Source organism: Eufriesea mexicana, unplaced genomic scaffold, assembly GCF_001483705.2.
Source record: "Eufriesea mexicana isolate 0111107269 unplaced genomic scaffold, ASM148370v2 scaffold124, whole genome shotgun sequence".
NCBI lineage: Eukaryota > Metazoa > Arthropoda > Insecta > Hymenoptera > Apidae > Eufriesea > Eufriesea mexicana.
In genome coordinates this window covers 2,759,373-2,778,076 of record NW_016908357.1, presented here as the reverse complement: position 1 = coordinate 2,778,076, position 18,704 = coordinate 2,759,373, and the positions used below count along the sequence as shown (strand labels likewise).

General features: G+C 52.8%; 1 protein-coding gene across 6 annotated transcripts in view; it reads left to right on the top strand.

Annotated features, from left to right (window-relative positions):
• The window catches only part of FoxP (forkhead box transcription factor P), a 193,509-nt gene that overhangs the window by 104,821 nt on the left and 69,984 nt on the right, over positions 1-18,704 (top strand). For all 6 annotated transcript variants that reach the window (XM_017911344.1, XM_017911340.1, XM_017911339.1 and 3 more), the window contains one exon: positions 10,146-10,280. In XM_017911344.1, coding sequence (XP_017766833.1) covers positions 10,146-10,280 — 135 coding nt within the window. The remainder of the gene's footprint in view (positions 1-10,145; positions 10,281-18,704) is intronic.

Sequence of the window (18,704 nt, the reverse complement as noted above, 5' to 3'; positions counted from 1 at the left end):
ATGTGTCGGTGGTCTCGGTGACGGGACGGATGGAGGGCGAAGGTCGTTTATGGCGGAAGCCACTCGATGGGGGAAGGATTCGGTAATTATTCGCCATAGGCTTGAAAAATTGCCACCTAATCCCGAAATCGATAGTCCTGCCAGAGAACGCGCGAGTGTAAGGAACCCTCTCCACCCTTCGTCACCCTCTCGCACGTATCAGTTTTTTTTTCCTCCAGTCACTGGAAAAAAGGGGGCGAAAGTCTGCGCGGGGGTTGGCCTGTTTCCTCGCAAGGCCCACCCCTCGCGACACTGTCGTCGTATTATGAAAATAATGTATCGATATCGTAATAAGGGAACGATTGGATACACCCACGCTGATATATTCATCGGCAACCCCTAAACTCACCCCTTCCAGCGGCAGGCCGTTGCCACAGAACGACGGCAACGTCTCGCGTTCGCGTTGACTATTATTCATACAGCGTATGGGGCTTTGCGAGGTGTCTGGGTTATATCTTTGGGACGCTAAGGCGCCATTTTTTCGATGAGACATTGCCGGTATAACGAAAGACGGAGAAGCTTCTCCGCGAGCCGCTTACCCGGAGATTTCTTTCCCGGAAAAACCGTCAACCGAGACCCAAAGTATTTCCCCGACTCCTCGGAAACGCTTTTCATCGTCGCGTGACAGGATACCCGAGATAAACAAGGGGGCGAATCGTGGCAAAAATTAAACTTTCCGCTGGAAATCTCGGTTGTCTCCGAGAAGCGAGTCTTGGCCAGGATCCTCTCGTAGCTCCCGCGACGCATACATTTGCCCGATGACTTCACACCGACTGACTTCGGAGCCGCCCGATACATTATGAACGAACCTCTCGCGGCACGCCGTCTAGAAAGCTACAAATCAGAAATTCGTATCAACGAAACTCGTCTGGCTCCCTCGGCTTTTCCCACGGACTCTTCCCTGACATTGCACCCTTAACATTCCCCGAGCCCTGTCCCGGCCTCTACAGCATCCAAGCTTTTCCAGCGCGGCGTGCACGCGCTCCGCGGTGGCCGGATTAAACGGAGAACGAACGATCCACCCCGGTAATCGGCTCGTCTCGCGATCTCGCGGCCGATGTATAATTTATTGAGAAGAACATATTAGCTCGACTTAAGGCGTGGCATAATGATCTCGAGGCGAAACCGTCTTATTCTGGGCTCGATAGCTCGTGCAGCGAGCAGAGACGGGGGCGGGGGCCGGTTTCGTGGGGGCCGTGGGCACTCGGGCGAAAATAAGTGCGAGTTTCAGCCACCGCTGATTGCGAACCGTGACTCTTCTTCGCGATGCTCGAGCACGGTATAAAGTAATGTCTTGGCGGCGAGAGGCAGCGAAGGGTGCGCCCTCGTGGTGGGTGCTGGGCGGTGGAAGAGAGCGACGGGCTGGGCCCGGAGGTTGGAGGGTAAGCTTTAAAATCGGCGTCAAACGCGAGGCCACCCTCGGCCGCAAATTTTTATTCATTGACACTACACGGCTGAGCACCCTCCAACCACGAAGGCTAAAAGACGGAGGCGGCTCGAGTGCTTCGGTTTTTCTTCGGTCTCGCAAGCGCGCGATATTGGGGTTCCCCGTGAGCATCTCCTTCTTATGGTAGCATTATTCGCGTTATATACTGCTCTTATTTCGCCGGCGTTAAGTGGATACCCCGGGGTAATAGATACTTATTGTTTTTTATCATCCATCGCGACGGTTCGTCGTCTAATCTCGCCGCGAGAACGGCGACGAGAGGCGCGCCGCGTATTGCTATCCGGTTGAATGGGCGAAAATTCAGGGGATGAAGTTGCGAGTCGAAGGAAGCTCGGGAACTTCATAAATCACCACGGGGACGTACGAGAGCTGAAAGTGGCCACGCACGGATCGCAAATGTGCGAACGCGCGTGTGCTCCTGGAGGGGGGGAGTGATACACGCAGGGATACGTGGGTTCGGGTCCTTATTTACTCTAAAAGGTAAAAGGGAAAAACCGAGCGTTGCTCTGTCCGTCCGTAGCTCGATGGCCACTCACGAAGCCTGACCGTTCTCACGGTAAATATATCGAAGTGAATTGCAACTTGGTCCACCCTGATCCAACCCGAAAACCCCCGTGCCAGAGACTTGATCCATGGCGGCGCACTAAATTCGCCAAAAATTTATAAGGTTCCCGTCGTCCAAGCGGCCCGACCCGGAAGATTTACCTCTCGTCGAAATGCGATATCCTTCGTTTCGGATCACCCTGTGTATACGGGACGCGGGACGAACGTATCGCGTGAGTACCGATACGATGGTCTAGATTCCAAAAATGGATACCGTGGATGATGAAGCGATCGCTGGTCGACGCGAGTACATTCATCATGCCCGGTATTTCGAACAGATCACGTGACAGCATTCTTAGCATGCTTCTCTCATGGAAATCTACCACTTAGCCGATCGAAAATTTCGCTTTGACCGGGGGAAAGCGGGGAGAGAGCGCGGGCTCTTTGCGAGCGGCACGGTTAACGAATGTATAATTAATCCTATTGCGTTAAAATGATAATGACAGAGCTTTAGCGTCGGCGTCGTAGCCGGGCAAAAAGGAAACAATCGTAAAGTATCCACGTGTATGCGTGTAAAGCCGAGTAAACCTCTTAAGCTTAACTGTAAAGCGTCCAAAGTTACCTTTTAGCGGGTGATTAGCAAAACCGAGCTGACCTTTTCAGCGGCCAATTACAGGAGATTCCGGCATAATCCTATTACCTACATTAGCTCATTATTGCATAACTGTATCTCAGCGTACTGTCCGCTTAGTCCCTCGCCGCTTGTAGGATTTCTATAAATGTCTATTTCGTAGCACCGTCGAACCGCGCTATCGTCCCGCTTCGTACAGTCTTCTTGATCGTTGCTCGGGAACGACACCAATAGTCGTCCAAAGTCGAATCGCCGCACCCTTTCTCGCAGTTACGAGCCCGGTAGTCAGTTACGATACAGTGTCTTCTCGGGAAGGACAGAAATACGTACGAGTACGTATCTCGCTGCGAGAATCCCTCTGGTATCGTCCCTCTAGCAGCCGAAGGATTTGCCGGTGGCCAAGCGAGACGAAAGCTTATCCGAACCGACGGAGATTTTATTTAGATCCCGGGCTATAAATGCGAAACGTTTCGACCGGCTGACCGGCCAATCAAGCGTACGGCCGAGCCTGAAGGGTGCTAGGACCGCTATCCGATGTCCACACCTCTGTTGTCAGCTAATGTCCGGCCATTGTAAGGGGTCGCTCGTAAGCGTGGCGATTCCTCGTCTCTTGGAAGGTGTCTGAAAGAAAGAAAAGGGAGGCGGTAAGGACGAGCGAAGTCAGGAACACCAGGGCGTATTAGCGAGAGGAGAGAGTTTCACGGATTCCGCTAGCACCGGCAGCGTCCGTCCCCTGCCCCTCTGGATGCCGGGCCGGTCGACACCCTTGGTGGCTATCGGCTGACGGCAATCCGGCTAAATCTCTTCCACCATAAACGGCTAAACAAAGAGGTCCATTCTTCAGGACCAGCAACCCCCTCGCACGGTCGCACTGCTATCCGAGAGACCCGGACCGACCTGCCCACTTCCCTTATCGGCCTCTGTCCACCACTTACGATCATCCATCTGGATCTCTTCCTTCCCGGAGCTGAAAGCTCCGACAAACGCGATAGTTCCGTGCCATTGTCCCGCAGCATTTTTTCGCGATACATCCAGGTCCCCGTTCGCTGCACTCGGCAATCGTCCACTCGCCACCCTCGTGCTTCCGCGTGACGGATGGAGCTGGACGATGATCCCTCTAACACGAGTCGGAGATGCTATTCGTCGTTGCGTCTTAGGGAACGACGAGAGTCTTACGCAGTAGAGTCGATCGTGGAACGAGGCTGGCTCGGTTTCTAACGAAGTTAGACAGGCTCCTGGTTGCTTCTGCGAAACAAAGCAACGTGGCCGTGGTCGGAAGCAACGGGGAGGAACGCGGGCTTCCTATTTCGTGCAAGTATCATTGGAGGAAGAGGCCAGGCCGAGAGAATGGAAGGTTAAGATCGTCCCTCTCGGTCCATAATAAAAGAAGGCAGATTAATGCCTTCGGTCTTGAATCCAATCAACATTATTCCGACAATAGTCCGCCAGCCAATACCCGTTCTACTCTGCTCGAGGCTGATATTATCAACAGCCCGCTTACCATCCCCCTCGCCCTCTCTGTTCCGCACGACAGTCAGCCCCTAACGTCTTTCTCTACCCTCGCGCCGCTTCTCGGTACTTTCACACCCCTAGACACCTCGCTCGTTCTTAATTCCACGGGCCGGATGATAAGTATGCTAACAAGAGAACCACCGGCACGGATACAGGCGGCCATGCCGGGGTGTGCAGCGGCACGGTCGACTGGTAGCTTAAAGCCAAATTAACGCCACGCTCACATAAACGCCCTAGACTTCTTCGTCAATGTTAATGTCTACCGGAGGCCATTAGCCGATCGAACCGCGTCGAGAGCACGGATCGACGTTCGCTAAGGTCGAACGCTTCTCGTCGAGTCCTCGTCGTACCCTTAATCGCCAGCGCGATAAATCAGCCGGAGAGAAAAAAGCGATGCTGGTCGTTGCTGGAAAGCCTCGCTACCGATACGTCTCCGGTGGCCTCCGTTAGGGTTGCTTTTTCACGGGCGGGGCTTAGATCGTCTCCCGATAGCGAACAAGTTTACATCCGCGAGTACTCGAGGCAGGTACAGCGGGAGGGGTGTCCTAGGTCTTCGATTTCTATCTCTCGATTCGACGGAATCGATCAGAGAGGCAGAGCAGCGAGTAAGGAAGGGAAAACGAGATATCGCGGGTAGCGAACAAACAGATATTTCAAGAATCGCGAGAGCCATTCCCGGAAGTATTATTCCCTTCTCTTGGCAGGATCACGGTGTCGGTGGTGGGTGGGGTTGTAAAGCAAAAGGTTTCTTTAACAAATACGCCCATGAAAAACTAATATCCATAGTTCCCGATGCGATCGCCGGGAGAAAAACGGCGAAAGGAGACACACGCCGGACACACGCTGTGGGGTGGAGCGTTTCGGGAACCTATAAAGGCGTGTTTTACGAGGGCAGATAATGCGATGAAAGATGCGAACGGCGGCCAGTCATGCCTAAAGAGTGTGTGTAACCGGACCATCCGCCCTCCTTCTTTCACGGCTCCGTCTAACCCCCGCGGTTTCGCGGCCTTTCAACGGAGGGTTAAAGAAGGGGAGGAACGGCCTTGCTCCTACGGCCATAATATATCAATTTCGTATTCTAATGTCCAGCCGGTTAATTCGAAAAGCGTCGACGCTGCGGAAACCGAAGCGGTCGTGGCATGCGAGCGCTTCCTACGCGTAGGGTGGACCATCCCCTTTGTTCTCCTTCCCTTTCTATCTTACGGTTTCGAAGAAACACGGGGTGCTCGGGAGTAGTTCCGATTCCCGTTCGCAGCCTCGGCGTCACGTATGCGTCGCTGATACGCGTTCACCGGTGTCGCGGATAATTGGGGAACGGCTGTTTGCGGTCCCGCGGGGATGCTCTCAACCCCGAAACTCGAATGACGTACAATCTGCGAAGGATTTCGGGGACGGAAGTCGTCGCGAAATCGCGCGAGCAAAGCCACGGCCGGTGGACGTTCGCGTGGCAGGAAATTTTCGAAGAAACTGTCCCTCGTAATCTCGTCGTATTCGTTGCTTTTTAATTCCGCATGTCGATAAGACTGCCGGAATGCCCGCGATGGTTTTGACATTAGAAAAAAGCGATGAGTAATCTGTAGTAAAATCCGGCGACGGAGTCGAGTGACATAAACTGCGTCGTAGATGGCCGCTTTATAGTCTCGTAATTCTCATCGTAACCGCGGCGGAACGATGCCGCCGCGTTGTCCCTGTGACCGGTCCTCCTGGACGACAGACGGAGAAAGAGATGCCAGGGCGTGCTGGCGGCGGGGGCAGGGTGCTGCGGGGTCGAGGGACGAGAAAAAGGACGAAAGAGTCCTTGGAGTGGCGCGAACTATTAAAAAGCGCGCGTCCGCTCAAATTCTCGCCGGTAGTAAATTACCCGAAAAAAGAAATAACCGTTGAATTCGACCACTCTCCCCGCCTCTGTCACCCTGCCGCTTCCCCCTCCCCTCCCCCCACCGGCGGCTCCTCCTTTCTAAAGCCTCGTTTCCTTCTCCCCTCGCGGAGTTCCCAACCCCCTTGGTCCAAGCGTGGCTCGCTCGAGAGATCGTCGGTCTCTCTTTTCTAGGGTAAAAACCCTCTCGACGAGGAGCGCGCCGCGGTCTCAGATAAAAAATTAGCCGGAGTTGCAAACGTTTCCACCTTAAATCATATATTTATCGCGACATTAATTCAACCCTTTTAGGTACCCTTTTTTCCTGGCCGCCACTCCGCACCCGAGACCGAAACGCCTCCGCTCCACTCCAACCCCCAATCCCCTATGAGGCTCCTCTCTTTTTCCACATCCTGTCCTCGCTCCTCCTCCTTCTTGCTCGGGCTCCTGCGACCAACGACGTCCCGTTAGTCCTCTCCCGCTAATTTCTCAGATTCGAGTATTTTTATGTACCGTCGCGCGAACCTAACGGGGGTAAATCCTCTCGTTTATTATTTAGAAGGGGAGCACGGCACACTCGGCGTGGTACGTACACGCGCGTGGAAGAAGGGTGGTCAGGACCCGCGCGCGTACGCATACACACACACACACACACACACACACACGAGCGAAGGCGTTTACCTTGTCCTTCTCTCCTTTTCGATGGGGATATACGATCTCGTTATCTCTTCTTACTTCGACTCCCGGCGATTATCCTTCTTTACGGTCGAGTTGCTCGATCGTGCACCCCCGTGCACCCCCGTGCAACCCTACGATTCTCGCGAGCCGTGTACAGGTTCGTCGAGATCCATCCTTGAACCCGCGTTACGTCTGGGACCACCGGTGTCCCTTGTCTTCTATTTTTAACCCCTCTCGTCGTTTCGGTCCCACGAAAGATCCTTTGTCTCGTTAATCGATCAACGCGTAATTTCCTTCTGTCTTTCGACTATAGGACGAGATAGAGAATAATCGGGACGGTTAGAAAAATCGTGGAACCAATTTTATATCGCACAGAGAGAGAGAGAGAGAGAGCGAGGGAGAGAAAGAGTGGCAGCAAGCTTGTCCACGCTCGTGCAGCGTGACGTAACCAAACACCATCGAATCCACGAGAGCGCATTACTCACAATGAAATAGGAAACGAGACGTATGTACCTTGGAACCCCGGAGCAACGGTTGTTTACTTAATAAATACATATTTAGTATATGCCACGTATACAAGCCTGCGCAGGCCGGCTGCGCCTATTTTTGCCCTCAGTTTTGTTGTCATAGGACCAGGCGATGGGTCGCGGCACCCCTCGTCGAACCACCATTGGGTTACGGGATACACCTAGCTGCTCGACAATGGGAACGGCTAAAGCCGAGGATTTGCCTCGGATAGTTTCGATAGACACCCGGTATCGTACGTCTAATAAAGTCGCTCGTTCGCAATTTCTCTTTGTCACCATTTTTCTTCTCGCTTCCTCTTTTTCTTCCTCCCTTTTTCCTCGCTCCGTCACGTTCAAACGACGGAGGACGAGGTTGGAGAAGGGTGACGGTAGGAATTAAAAATTATTCGTTCCTTTGCTACCATCGGCGTGCTTATATCGTACGATGCGTCTAGAATGAAGCGCTTTCCGGCGAATCAGCGGAAAATTTTGAAAGCATAGCTGTACGCGGTACCAATTGTCGTGCGCTTGAAATACGAGTGAAAGGAATATTTAAGGACACGACGTTTCGAGGAATATTTCGTCCCCCATTTCCGGTTCGCCTATACAAACTTGAGCCGGTGGTTCAGGTTGCGTCAGACAACACGTGTACACACGTATTTACGAAGCAACAGTGTGTGCGGCCACCTCCTCGCGTCCGTGTATACATCCAGTCGGGCAAAGAGCGGAATATTCATAATTTATTAGTAAGTCCGTGTATCGGAACCGTTCGAGTGTGCCTAAGAGAGTCATAGTCGACTTATCTCCGGTTATCTCTCTCGGAATACCTACTCGTTAGATCCCATCCGCTAACGACTCATTCTCTCTAACGTTTATTCAGCTTCCTTTTATGTAATTCGTCCGATCCATCGAGTCGTCCGAGTCCTCGACTTTCACGACCTGTCCGCTCGCTCGCCTCTCTCGCCTCTCTCGCCTCCTGGCCGTTGGCAAATCCGTAATCTCGAGGGAAAAAATGGGAAATGGTGCGGGTGTAACGGCGGTCGCGACGACCGAGTCGACCAGTCCGTGCTCGTGACGAAGTTAGGCGTCGCGAACAGCCGCTTGCCAAACAACCGTGCGACGATGTGTAATGTTCGAACACAGACGAGCATATGGGAAGAGAAGAGAGCAGAAGGCGCGAGAGAGAGCAGGCCAAGCGAAGCTAAGCCGAGCCAGCCAGTCAGCCAGCCAGCCAGTCAGCCACACAGCCACGGTACAACGTGCCTCGTATATGATGTACTGGTTTGCCTGGCGGCGGTGGGGTCAGGGACGTGACGAAGGGTGGGTGTTACGGTGGAGCGAGAGGGGCAAAGTCTTCAGACACGACTGGGGTAGGGGAGGAGGACAGGGGCCGCGATAAGTGGGGAGGGGGGGATGCCGACAGAGAAGGTAGGGCACAGAAGAGTAGAAGACGGCGTAGCAGGGCGGGGAGAGGGGGGAGAGCTGAAAGCAGGCCTGTTGGTTGGTTTCAACTATATTTGTTTATATTTACACAATAAGCAACAGCCTCGCCGGTTGGGCTGCTTGGTATGCCTGTGCCGCTTTTAGTGTTTAGTCCTCGCTACTCGGTCGCCGCGTGAACGTTGCTTTTCGTCTTCTTTACGGCGTCGCTCGCTTCCTCCTCTCCTCCGCCGTCCGTGCCTTTGCCTCCTTCTGCGCGTTCCTCTCTGCCGTTTCTACGCGTCGTTCTACCGTTTCTCCGTTTCTCGCCCGTTTCATCCTCGTCCTACTCCCTCCCCCGCCCGTTCCCTCTCCTCCTTTTTTCCATCGCGTTCCCCGTACGCACGAGTTTTGACGGCTCCTCCGCGTCCACGTGCGTGCCCGAAACGCCCGTTTCCACCCTGTCTGTGCTCGTGACCCCGTTTCGAGGTGCAACGAACGAGGGGACGAATGGACGCGAAAACGCGACGGATTATCCGGATATCGAATCGGTGAATCGCGAATCGCGAGTCTCGAGTTTGGTGGAACGTACGAGATTCACCTAGTCGCGCGAGCGTTGCGTGCCAGCTGTGGAGGATCGCGGTACTTCCGGTATGGTGATTCCTCGCCGTTGAAGACGCTACCCCCTGGCCCCCACCCCCCGCCCGAGTGGTGTCCGCGTCTGTTATCGTCGGCGGCCGTTGGACCGCTGTCTGTTTGTGTCGCGAAAAGTGTTGCGCATCGGGAAGTCTATTCGACCCCACGGGTCTAACGAAGGACGTCCCTACTGGCTACTGCCTCACGCTTTCTGCGTATCGCGATTCCATGAATTTCGCGCTCGCACTTGGACGGCCGAACTCGAGGACCAAGGACTTTTCTTAAAGTAAGCGAGCCTTCCGAAACGAACGGTCGTGTTTACACAGACGCCTGACGAAAAGCAAGAGCGTGGTCGCACCGTTGTTAACTCGTGGTCGCGTGAGAATGCAAACGATGGAATATATTATTAGCGTCCTGTGAGTACGCGCGCGCGCGCGCGCGTCTGTGTGTGTGTGTGTACGCGTGTGCACGCGTGTGAGTAGAGGTGTGCGCGTGCCGCGAACTAAACATTGTTTCCTTTGCCTCGAGTGTACGAAATCACATGCGTCAGACGTGATCTAAAATTGTTCCTCCTGCGAGGGTAATATCGGATAACGAGGCACATTTCGAGACCCTCGTACGAACGGCGATCCTTTTCTTTCTTCTTTCGCGGTGATAGTTACCGGGAACGATTACCAACCGAGTTTCCGTGCCTCGCGAATGGCAAACGTCCCGACAGGACGGACAGCACCGGAACGTACGAACGGGGGAAAAATTTCGCGGTTTGATGTAACACGCGCGAAGCACACGGTACGCGCGAACGAGTTCAACGGTGAAGTTCAGTGCACCAAAGAGAAGCCAGCGGCCCGCGATTGACGTAACCGATGATCGTGATTTCAGGACGATGGCATAATGGATCATGACACAGACGGAGACGGCGCGATCAACTTGTCAACGTCACAGCGACCCTCCGCCGCCACCACCCCCAACGGTGACACCCCCTCGTACGGCCAAGATCAACAAGACAACGACCAGGTAAGGAATTAATCTCTGGAAATTTGCTTTCGATAAGATAACCGTGCGCGCATCGCTTTCTTTTCTTTCTCAAACACGTCGCCCTCCCGCGATCCCCATAATCTCCCCACGATTACCACGGTCTCCACGAAATTTCATTGAAAATCGGTAACGATACGCTCGACTTGATCGTACGCATCGCGTCGTTGAATCACGTTTATCTTCCATTCTCGACTCTCTTTCTATTCTTCGTTCTTCTCCTTTTTCCATCCCCCCCTCTCCCCCTCGCCCCTGGATCTATGCGAAACGCGGAGATCGGGTTATTAATAACCGACGACATCACTCCATAAATAGTACTAATTTTAGAAGCAAACATCTGCTTACGCACGATAAAGCGGAACCCGGTCGCTAAGACGTCCCGGATAGACTCATTGATTTCTCGGAATGGTGGAATCTCGCAGCGATAAGAGACTCGACACCGCGATCTATCCCTATCTCTGTCCTACGGGTCTCGTAGGGAATCGAAAACGAAATTGAACCGTTCAACCGCCGCATCTTGCGTCTCGATACAACACCGCGCGGCAGGAAACGAGTAAACCGATAACGATCCTCGACCCGGTGGAGGGTTTCGAGGTTAAAGCGAAAGTTCCTTTTCTTTGCCTCCGAACGCGGTACTCGCGACGCGTTTGACACCCAGCCGCCATAAAATCGAGCCCCCTTGATTTCAAATTCAATTCGAAATCCCGCGTTCGCGGCTGAACGCAATATAGCGTTCCGGGTGGCGGCGAGCGCCGCCGAGGGAAACAAATGTTTTATGGCCCTTAAAGCGGCCTTTTCGACGGTTTCCTTTTCCAATGGGGGCACGTATATACGGTCGCACGCACCTCCCAGGCCAGGTATAGAGTCACCTTCGGAATGCATATACGCGTGACACACGCGGGACGGCGCGGCTTTCCAACCTCGCGCGTGTATGCGTCTCTCTTTGGACACTTTGTGTATAGGGGTCTCGATGCGCGCGGCGAAAAACAAAGGGATGGTTCTTTAAAAAAAATCATTCCGCGTGACGTGATGTTAATTTCCCCCTTTCCTTTCACTTCCTCTTTTATCTTTTTCCTTTTTCTCCTTCTTCTTCCTTTTCCCCCCGTTTTCATCGATCGTCATTCAGAGTCTTTTACACCGTATTTTTCCCCCCATTCATTTTTCCACGAGGAATCAACATTCCAGGCTTGGTTCTACCCCATTCGTGTGCGAGATCGCTCGATAAGTCTCCTTTCATCGATAACGTCCACCGGTGGGAATAAATTATTTTAATAATCGCACGGGACACATTAGCCAGGGTATTTTTATTCGTACACCGAGTTTACGCGCGTGTGTGCGTAGATAGTAACGGTGAATATCAAGTTCACGTGACGCACCAGGTAAATACGTGTGTACCAACACGGGCCTGTGAATTACACGTGCGACACGTACATCTGCTCGCCTGTTGGTTACGTGTAAACAGAGATTCGCTTATCGTCACAGCCTGACACGTATACATAAGTGTACGAAGAGCGGGAAGGAACGGCAGGGAGAGAGAGAAAGAGAGAGAGAGAGAGAGAGAGGGGGAGGATATTTTCAGGATTATTTTAACGACACACTGGTCTAGTTTCTCCGGCGCTTTTTTGTTTAATCCGTTCGTTGATTCGCGGCTAAAATAAGCCGGAAAGCGGCGTAAATAGCGTCATCGCCGGTTCACGCGTGCCGAACGCGACGAAATAATCGAACGATCGCGTTTCATCGCGCGTATATTTCTCATCGAAATACGCATCGTAACTTGAATCGATAAATAAAGGCTTTCGGATTGGATTCGGTGCACGGATCCAGGCGAAGGTCCTTCGACGCGGCGTGAGATTCGAGACGATTCGAAGATCGAGTTTTGAGAAACTATCAAGTTCTGCTGACCACTCGCCGGCTCGACCGCGACTTCCTGTCCTCCATTGTCCCATAGAGGGACCAGTCTTGCTGGCCACCGTAACTTTAGCGTCGATGCTGATGCCCCAACTCGTCCGCTTCGCTAATGCCTTCGATTGTTTTCTTCGGCCAATTATTCCCAATTACCACGTCCACTACCATTGTCTTCCCGTTATCGGACCTGTTCGCTTCGCAACAGCTTTACCACCGTGTCTTTTCAAGGTTCCTCGTACTCGCTCCGATCGAACAACGATCGCGTCCTAGTATGCCTCTGCCGAGAAGAGATCCGTGGAAAAATGTATCGCGAATATAGGTTGATTCGAGGAAGGATATCGTCGCGTTCCATTATCCTTTCTTGGAAATTAATGAGCCAGTGTTGGCGCGAAGATTGACGCGGAAACTGGGGGACAGGAGAGAGAGAGAGAGAGAGAGAGAGAGAGAGAGAGAGAGAGAGAGAGAGAGAGAGAGACCGACCACGCGAGTCGGAACACCGAAACCGAGATCTTGGTTGTCGCGAGGACCAGCCAGCTTAAGTTTCTGCGGTTTCCAAGTCGATCGAAATCCCGCGGCGTTCGCTGACGTTGTTTATAATTTAAGAGGTTCCCGGAGTCGAGGGTTGTTCGCGAGGGTTCGGCTGACGTCAGTGGAGACCTCGGAGACGTCAACGACACGGAAGTTTCGCGGTGGTTGCGCGAAACGAAACGGGAAAACCGGATGTACAGGTCGACGATCGGTTAGATTGCGAATCGTCGCTGCGAAGCCTTGGACGTTCGTATTTAGGGAGTATCGAGACGATCGAGGAGGGGATTCTACGGATGGATTATCGAAATAAGATATTCGTTAATAATACAGCCGTGAATTTGGAAGTCGGGACAGCGCGTTTTCGTCTGACCCGTGGAAAATAAAGTGCCTCGACCTGTATCCATTTTGATGAAACGTCGTGGCTAAACTCGGTGAAGGCGAATACGGCGATTGCGTGTTAATATTAGCCCGATAGTCGATACCGCGAACATCCTGAATCGTTGCGCGAGTGAGGACAGAAAATAGAATTCGATAAATCGTTTCCTGTAACCCCGACGTTGCGTTTCGTTCTAATTCGCGTTACGATATTCCACGGCGACCACGTTACGTTATCTCGTGGAACCTAGGGGACTCGATGGAAGAACAGCGAACGGGTGGAAAGAACGCGTTGAAACGTCAGAGGCTGCCTCCTCTGGCTGATCCCTCGATCAACTCGGAATTCGTGATCACGACGTCGGCATTCGCTGATTAAACAAACTTTCGCCGGTGTCGATATTTCATTAGAATCACGGGGCCGTTTATCCCACCGGTTAATATCCAAACGGGTCCGCGTGAGGACGAGCAGGAATCCGGCAGGATCTGGCCGGATAAGAGCAGCGCACCGACATCACCGTGGGTATCGACGAGGTCGCCTCTCCTTCCTCCGAATGCGAAAAGGGGTTGCGTCGAGGCAGAGGCTGAGGGATGCTTAGCGGGAAGGAACGCCGGATGAAAAATAGAAAAAAACTGGGGGAAGAAAGGGGGCGTTGGTAATGGTGATGCTGCCGATGGAAGTGGCGGCGGCGGTGGTAGTGGTGGTGGTGGTGGTGGTGGTGGTGGTGGTGTTGAAGGTGAAGAAAAGGAGGAAAGAAAGTCTCGATGAAAGACAAGCGGAGTTCTCACCTCCGATTCCCCTCTTTCGGCTCGCAAATTGCGGATAGGCTGTCCTTTCCAATCAAGCCTCTGCTCCGCATCCCACACCCCTCCCTCCCCCCCATTTTGCTGCCCAATTCTTCTTCCCCGTCCCTGCTTCCGTTATACTTTTCCACCCTCTTTGCGCTACCACCCCCGTATTCGAGTGCCTATAACCGGGCTGCAGCCTGATCCGCATCCTCGCTCTTCCCGCTCTCTTTCTCTCTGGCTCGAGAGCCGAATCCCGTCGTAACTTTTACGTAACACGCTTCGCTATGAATATCGATGCCCGGGGAATTAAGGAGAACTCGCTTTTCTGTAATTGAAAGAATTTTTGTCGTGCTGAGCCAGCTGGCCTGCGCATAAAAGGTTTCCTTCGTTTTCGCGCTTGCTCCCTGTCTCTAGCTCCGCGCTCCTCTTCCTTCTGTGTCTCCTCTTTTTCTTTCTCTTCTCTTTCTCTTTTTCTTTCCTTCTATTCTCTTCTTTTTTTCTTCTTCTCTCTTTCCAAGTCGGGAGCGAAGGCTTTTTCCTAGTCGCGCGAGAGCACAGACGTCGGATGACGACGGTGACGAGGATTTTAATAAATTACCGAAACCGTCCGCTGACTGGCGACTTCTTCCGCGTCACGACCGTTCCGCGCAAGATGGAACGCGATCCTCCGCAACGAGATGCTCTTATTTCATTTCTCGCCTACCTTTCCGTACCCGGAACTCGGCAATTTTCCCAATTTTCCGACAGACGGACCGACGATTCTCCATCTCGTCCAGTTCGCTCCCGACAGTTTCGCCTCTTGAGCGACGTTAACGAATTCGTTGTTTCGTCTCTTCGGCAAATCGCGAGAGAACCACGCTGTCTCGTTCGCGTCTCGATCCTCCGCGAACGTCTCTGGTCTCTGGCGAAAGTCGTTTATTTCGATCGCGAACGCTAATCGCTTCCCTAAACAAATCGTTATATTAAGGATTAATCTGCGACGAAACTCGATAAGCGATCCAACTCGGTGCCGTTAGCCGTCGCAAATTGCCGACGATTACGAAGACACAAGAAACGGGTATTTATTTTGGGACCGTGCCAAATGTTTCGGCGATGTCTGTCAATTTCTGGAATATTCAATCGACGGAGAAACGGTGGACAGGTCGGGAGGGGGGCGGCGCGGGGCGGAAAGCCGAGAAATTCAAGTTCGCCACAACATCGCGACGTCTCTTGCGCAGTCCTGGAAGTCTCGGTTTTATCTACATTATTAACCGGTCGAAACCTCACGGCTGTGTACTTAAATCCAATCTAGAAATCCCACCCTTCTAGTCTCCCACCTTGCTACCCCCGAGGGGCGAAGGTCGTCGGAGACTGGCAAGGGCGATTACCCTCCATTATTCACACGCTCGATTCCTGCCGCTGAGTGATACCTGAGAAAATCTAGTCGAACATCCTCCCAAATTTCAACGATATCCAACTCGCTCTCCTCTCTGCGACTTTTTCCTCGCGCACCCCTTCTCGTTGCGCGCAATCGCGTCTGCTATCTCGTCGCGAAACAAAGGTAAACAAGGTATTGGAGAAGTATTTCGAGGTAATTAGCTGACCTTGGTCGACGCGGAAAAAATTAATCATCCGTCTGCATAATTTTTCGTGTCTCTTCGTGAAAGACGTATGCGCACGTTTGTTCTTGCTCTACGGATCAAGCAAACAGCCGGCGAGAAACGGTTAGGTAACGAGTCGTCACGTCGATAGAATGGCGTCGATGCGATTCCCGGAGTTTTTATGATCAGCTTCGCGTCGGTTGACAAAACTACGAGGCTCCGTTGGCCACCTGAAATAACTGGCGAGAGAAACGCGGCCAAACATTTCGTGTCGCTTCGTGTAAACACCATCGGATACCGCTAAATCTTTGTTCCCGTCTCTTTCGCCTCGGAAATCTCAAACATCGGGGGGATCCAACGCGAGGTACACCTGAAACAACTGTGTTCCCACGTCGCGCGATCTTTAAACATCGCCACTGTGTCTGTGCCGTTTGATCCACGCGCGGCCATTGTGCGTGGGAATTATTTTGCGACGATTCGTCGGGGATTTAAGAAGTTTGTCGATAGACGTAGCTAGGATTTTGCTAGAACGGTGTATTTAAACGGGTCTTTTCTCGAAACCTGGACGAGTGAAACGCGCAACGCGGCTGAATATTTTCACATCTGTTCGGCTTTATCTTGACGAACACACGCGCCAGTCTCAGTTTTCTTATCAGCTTTTATCACAGCCGACAGTGGCGTGGCAATAGGGAATTCGTCGCGTCTTTCTCGCTTTCGATTTTTAGTATTTTTCCTGTCAGCTCCCCCCCCCCCCCCCCCTCCCACGACCGAGGGGGGGATCTCCCGTCTCTTGGATCACCGGGTGGCGCGTATTTACGAATCGCGAGAAAGTAGCGCCGAACTGGAAGATTGCCGCGAATATCCTCGCGCCAGACGGCGAAATTTAATTAAAAGCACGCGCGATGATTATTTGCGGAGACGGCGTTTATTTTGGAAATTGCGTCGCCCGCGGTAGCGTCTCGCGGATTCTCGGATGCTGCTTCGCGATCGGGGTTGGAAAGTTCAAGAAGGATAACTGCTCGGTCGAACGAAAATACCGGCATCGATATTCATGGGGAAAAGGAGAGAGCGAGAGCGTGGACCGGGACGCGAAAACGTTGGACGAGAGAAATTGCAGGCAAAATAAGGGGGGTGGGGTGCAACGCGAGGGGCGTATTTAACGAATTAGAGGACACAGCGGAGGGTTGGAAGCTTCCATAAAAAAATGTGCATACGGTGGGAAGAGTTTGTGGATTGTCGAGGAATCCGGTTGAAGGGAAATGAGGGAAGAGGGATGAAGAAGAAAGAGTGGTTTCGCGCGAGGGACAGAAATAATGTGAAAGAGAGAGAGAGAGCGAGAGAGAGAGTGGGAAAAGGAGGGAGACAGACGGACAGAGAGAGAGAGAGGGGCACGTCGTGGCAAGAGCAGCAGGGACGGGGGTGAAGCGTTGGCTAGAATAAACACATAGATGTTTTCTTTGTTCCTCTAAACTAAACAACCAACGAGGAATCTAAACAGAGGCCAGAACCCAAATTCAATTTGGTCGCCGCCTCCATCTCTACCTTCGGCTGTTCTACGGACGAAAGGTATCCTTCCACCCGCCCCCCCCCCCCCCCCTTTCGTTCCCTCTTTCTTTCTCACGCGGACACCCTGCGCGCACCCTACCGCGTTACACCCCCTGGCACAGCCTCTCACCATTGTACACTTAACGCCGCCAGGATGGTACCTAATATTTACCACGGTTCTCTTATACAGGGTGACCGATCCCACACACGCGAGCCTTTAAACAATACACACGGCCAGCGTTTAATACCTAAGTAAGCTTCTATCGAACCGACGTGCGCTCCGCGTACACGGTCACGGGCTATTTTTCTTGCAAATGACGTCGAAGAAAAGTCGCCGTTAATTAATCGGGTCTCTTTAACGATTTACACGGCGCCGTCCAACCCCCCCCCCCCCCCCCCCCTTCCGTTATCCACCCTCGTCGCTATTTACATTTACGTACGACCAAAATTCTTCGCGTCCACGATCGTCCTTACGGTTAACCGGGAATTATTCTCCCTATTATTCTCGAGCTTTTCGTCCTCGTTTTATCGTCCGGCAATTAAAGCGTAAAACTATTTAGACGCCCGGGACAACGACTTACGAAACACGCGGAACCGATTCGTTGTCGCGGGGAGGGGTGTGGTGCAATAATCCGGACAACAGCGGGAAACGGTTCTGCCGCTCTTCAAACAAGCTCCTTCCGAAACTCCCAGAAGGATGCTCACGCTGTTATTTAACAACGCGTTATGGAAGACCGGGTTGCGATATCACGTATTCGACGTACGCGGGAGAGAGGCTGCGATGGACGCGGGCGTGCACGCGCAAAAGGTACGTACGTAAATACCGGGCACGCCTGGGCTCTCGCCGGGCAAGAAAATATAACAACGAAGCGAAAGTCTATTAGGATTTTCATTTCCTGAATAAATAAAACTCGTCGAATCGTTTAATACGCCGGAGAGGAGTTCGCACGTGCACGCGATAATCCCGGCTTCTCGTCGGAGAATACCGATCGCGTATTTTCGCGCGTGCACGTGGAACCCGTTGTGCGGATGTTTCGCCAAGTTCCTCCACCCTTGTACGCCCCTGGTCACCGTCTCCGTGTATTTGTCACGTACGTGGGCGCTGCACGCGCGCGTGTGTGCGTTGCTTCCTGGTGAGAAGCGATCGTCGCGAATTTACGATTGGCAACGTTAACCGTGAACTGGACGTTAAAGCGGCGAGTTTGTTGAAAAATACCGGTGCATCCCCCTCTTGTGTACCGACCAAAGAAGCATTCGGTCGTTGGAATGAAACCCATCGTTTGTTTGTCGAACCAGCCCCCTCGACCGCCCCCGCGTGTCCCGATGCGTCCTTCTGTCCCGCGCCCACTATTTCATCCTATGTACAGCCAATTCTCTGTTTGCGCTTTTACCTACTCGTACGAATCGCGTTCGTTGGCGATTGTCTTCGTTTCACCGATCACCTCTGGCCGGGCCGTGCGCGCCGCGGAAACGGATCTCGTTTCGCAGAGAAGGACGGACGACGAGGGGTGATTGGTAAATCGTGGAACGCGCGCGTACCTCCCGATAATTCGATCGATCTCGTTATTAACGATTCGAAGAGTAGAAGAAGGGGAGATAGGTAGCTTTCAGCCGATCAACAGGATAGGTATCGGTTGAAGGGTTGCTGCATCGCGTTACGTGCCGCCAGCGGGATTTCCGCGTCGTG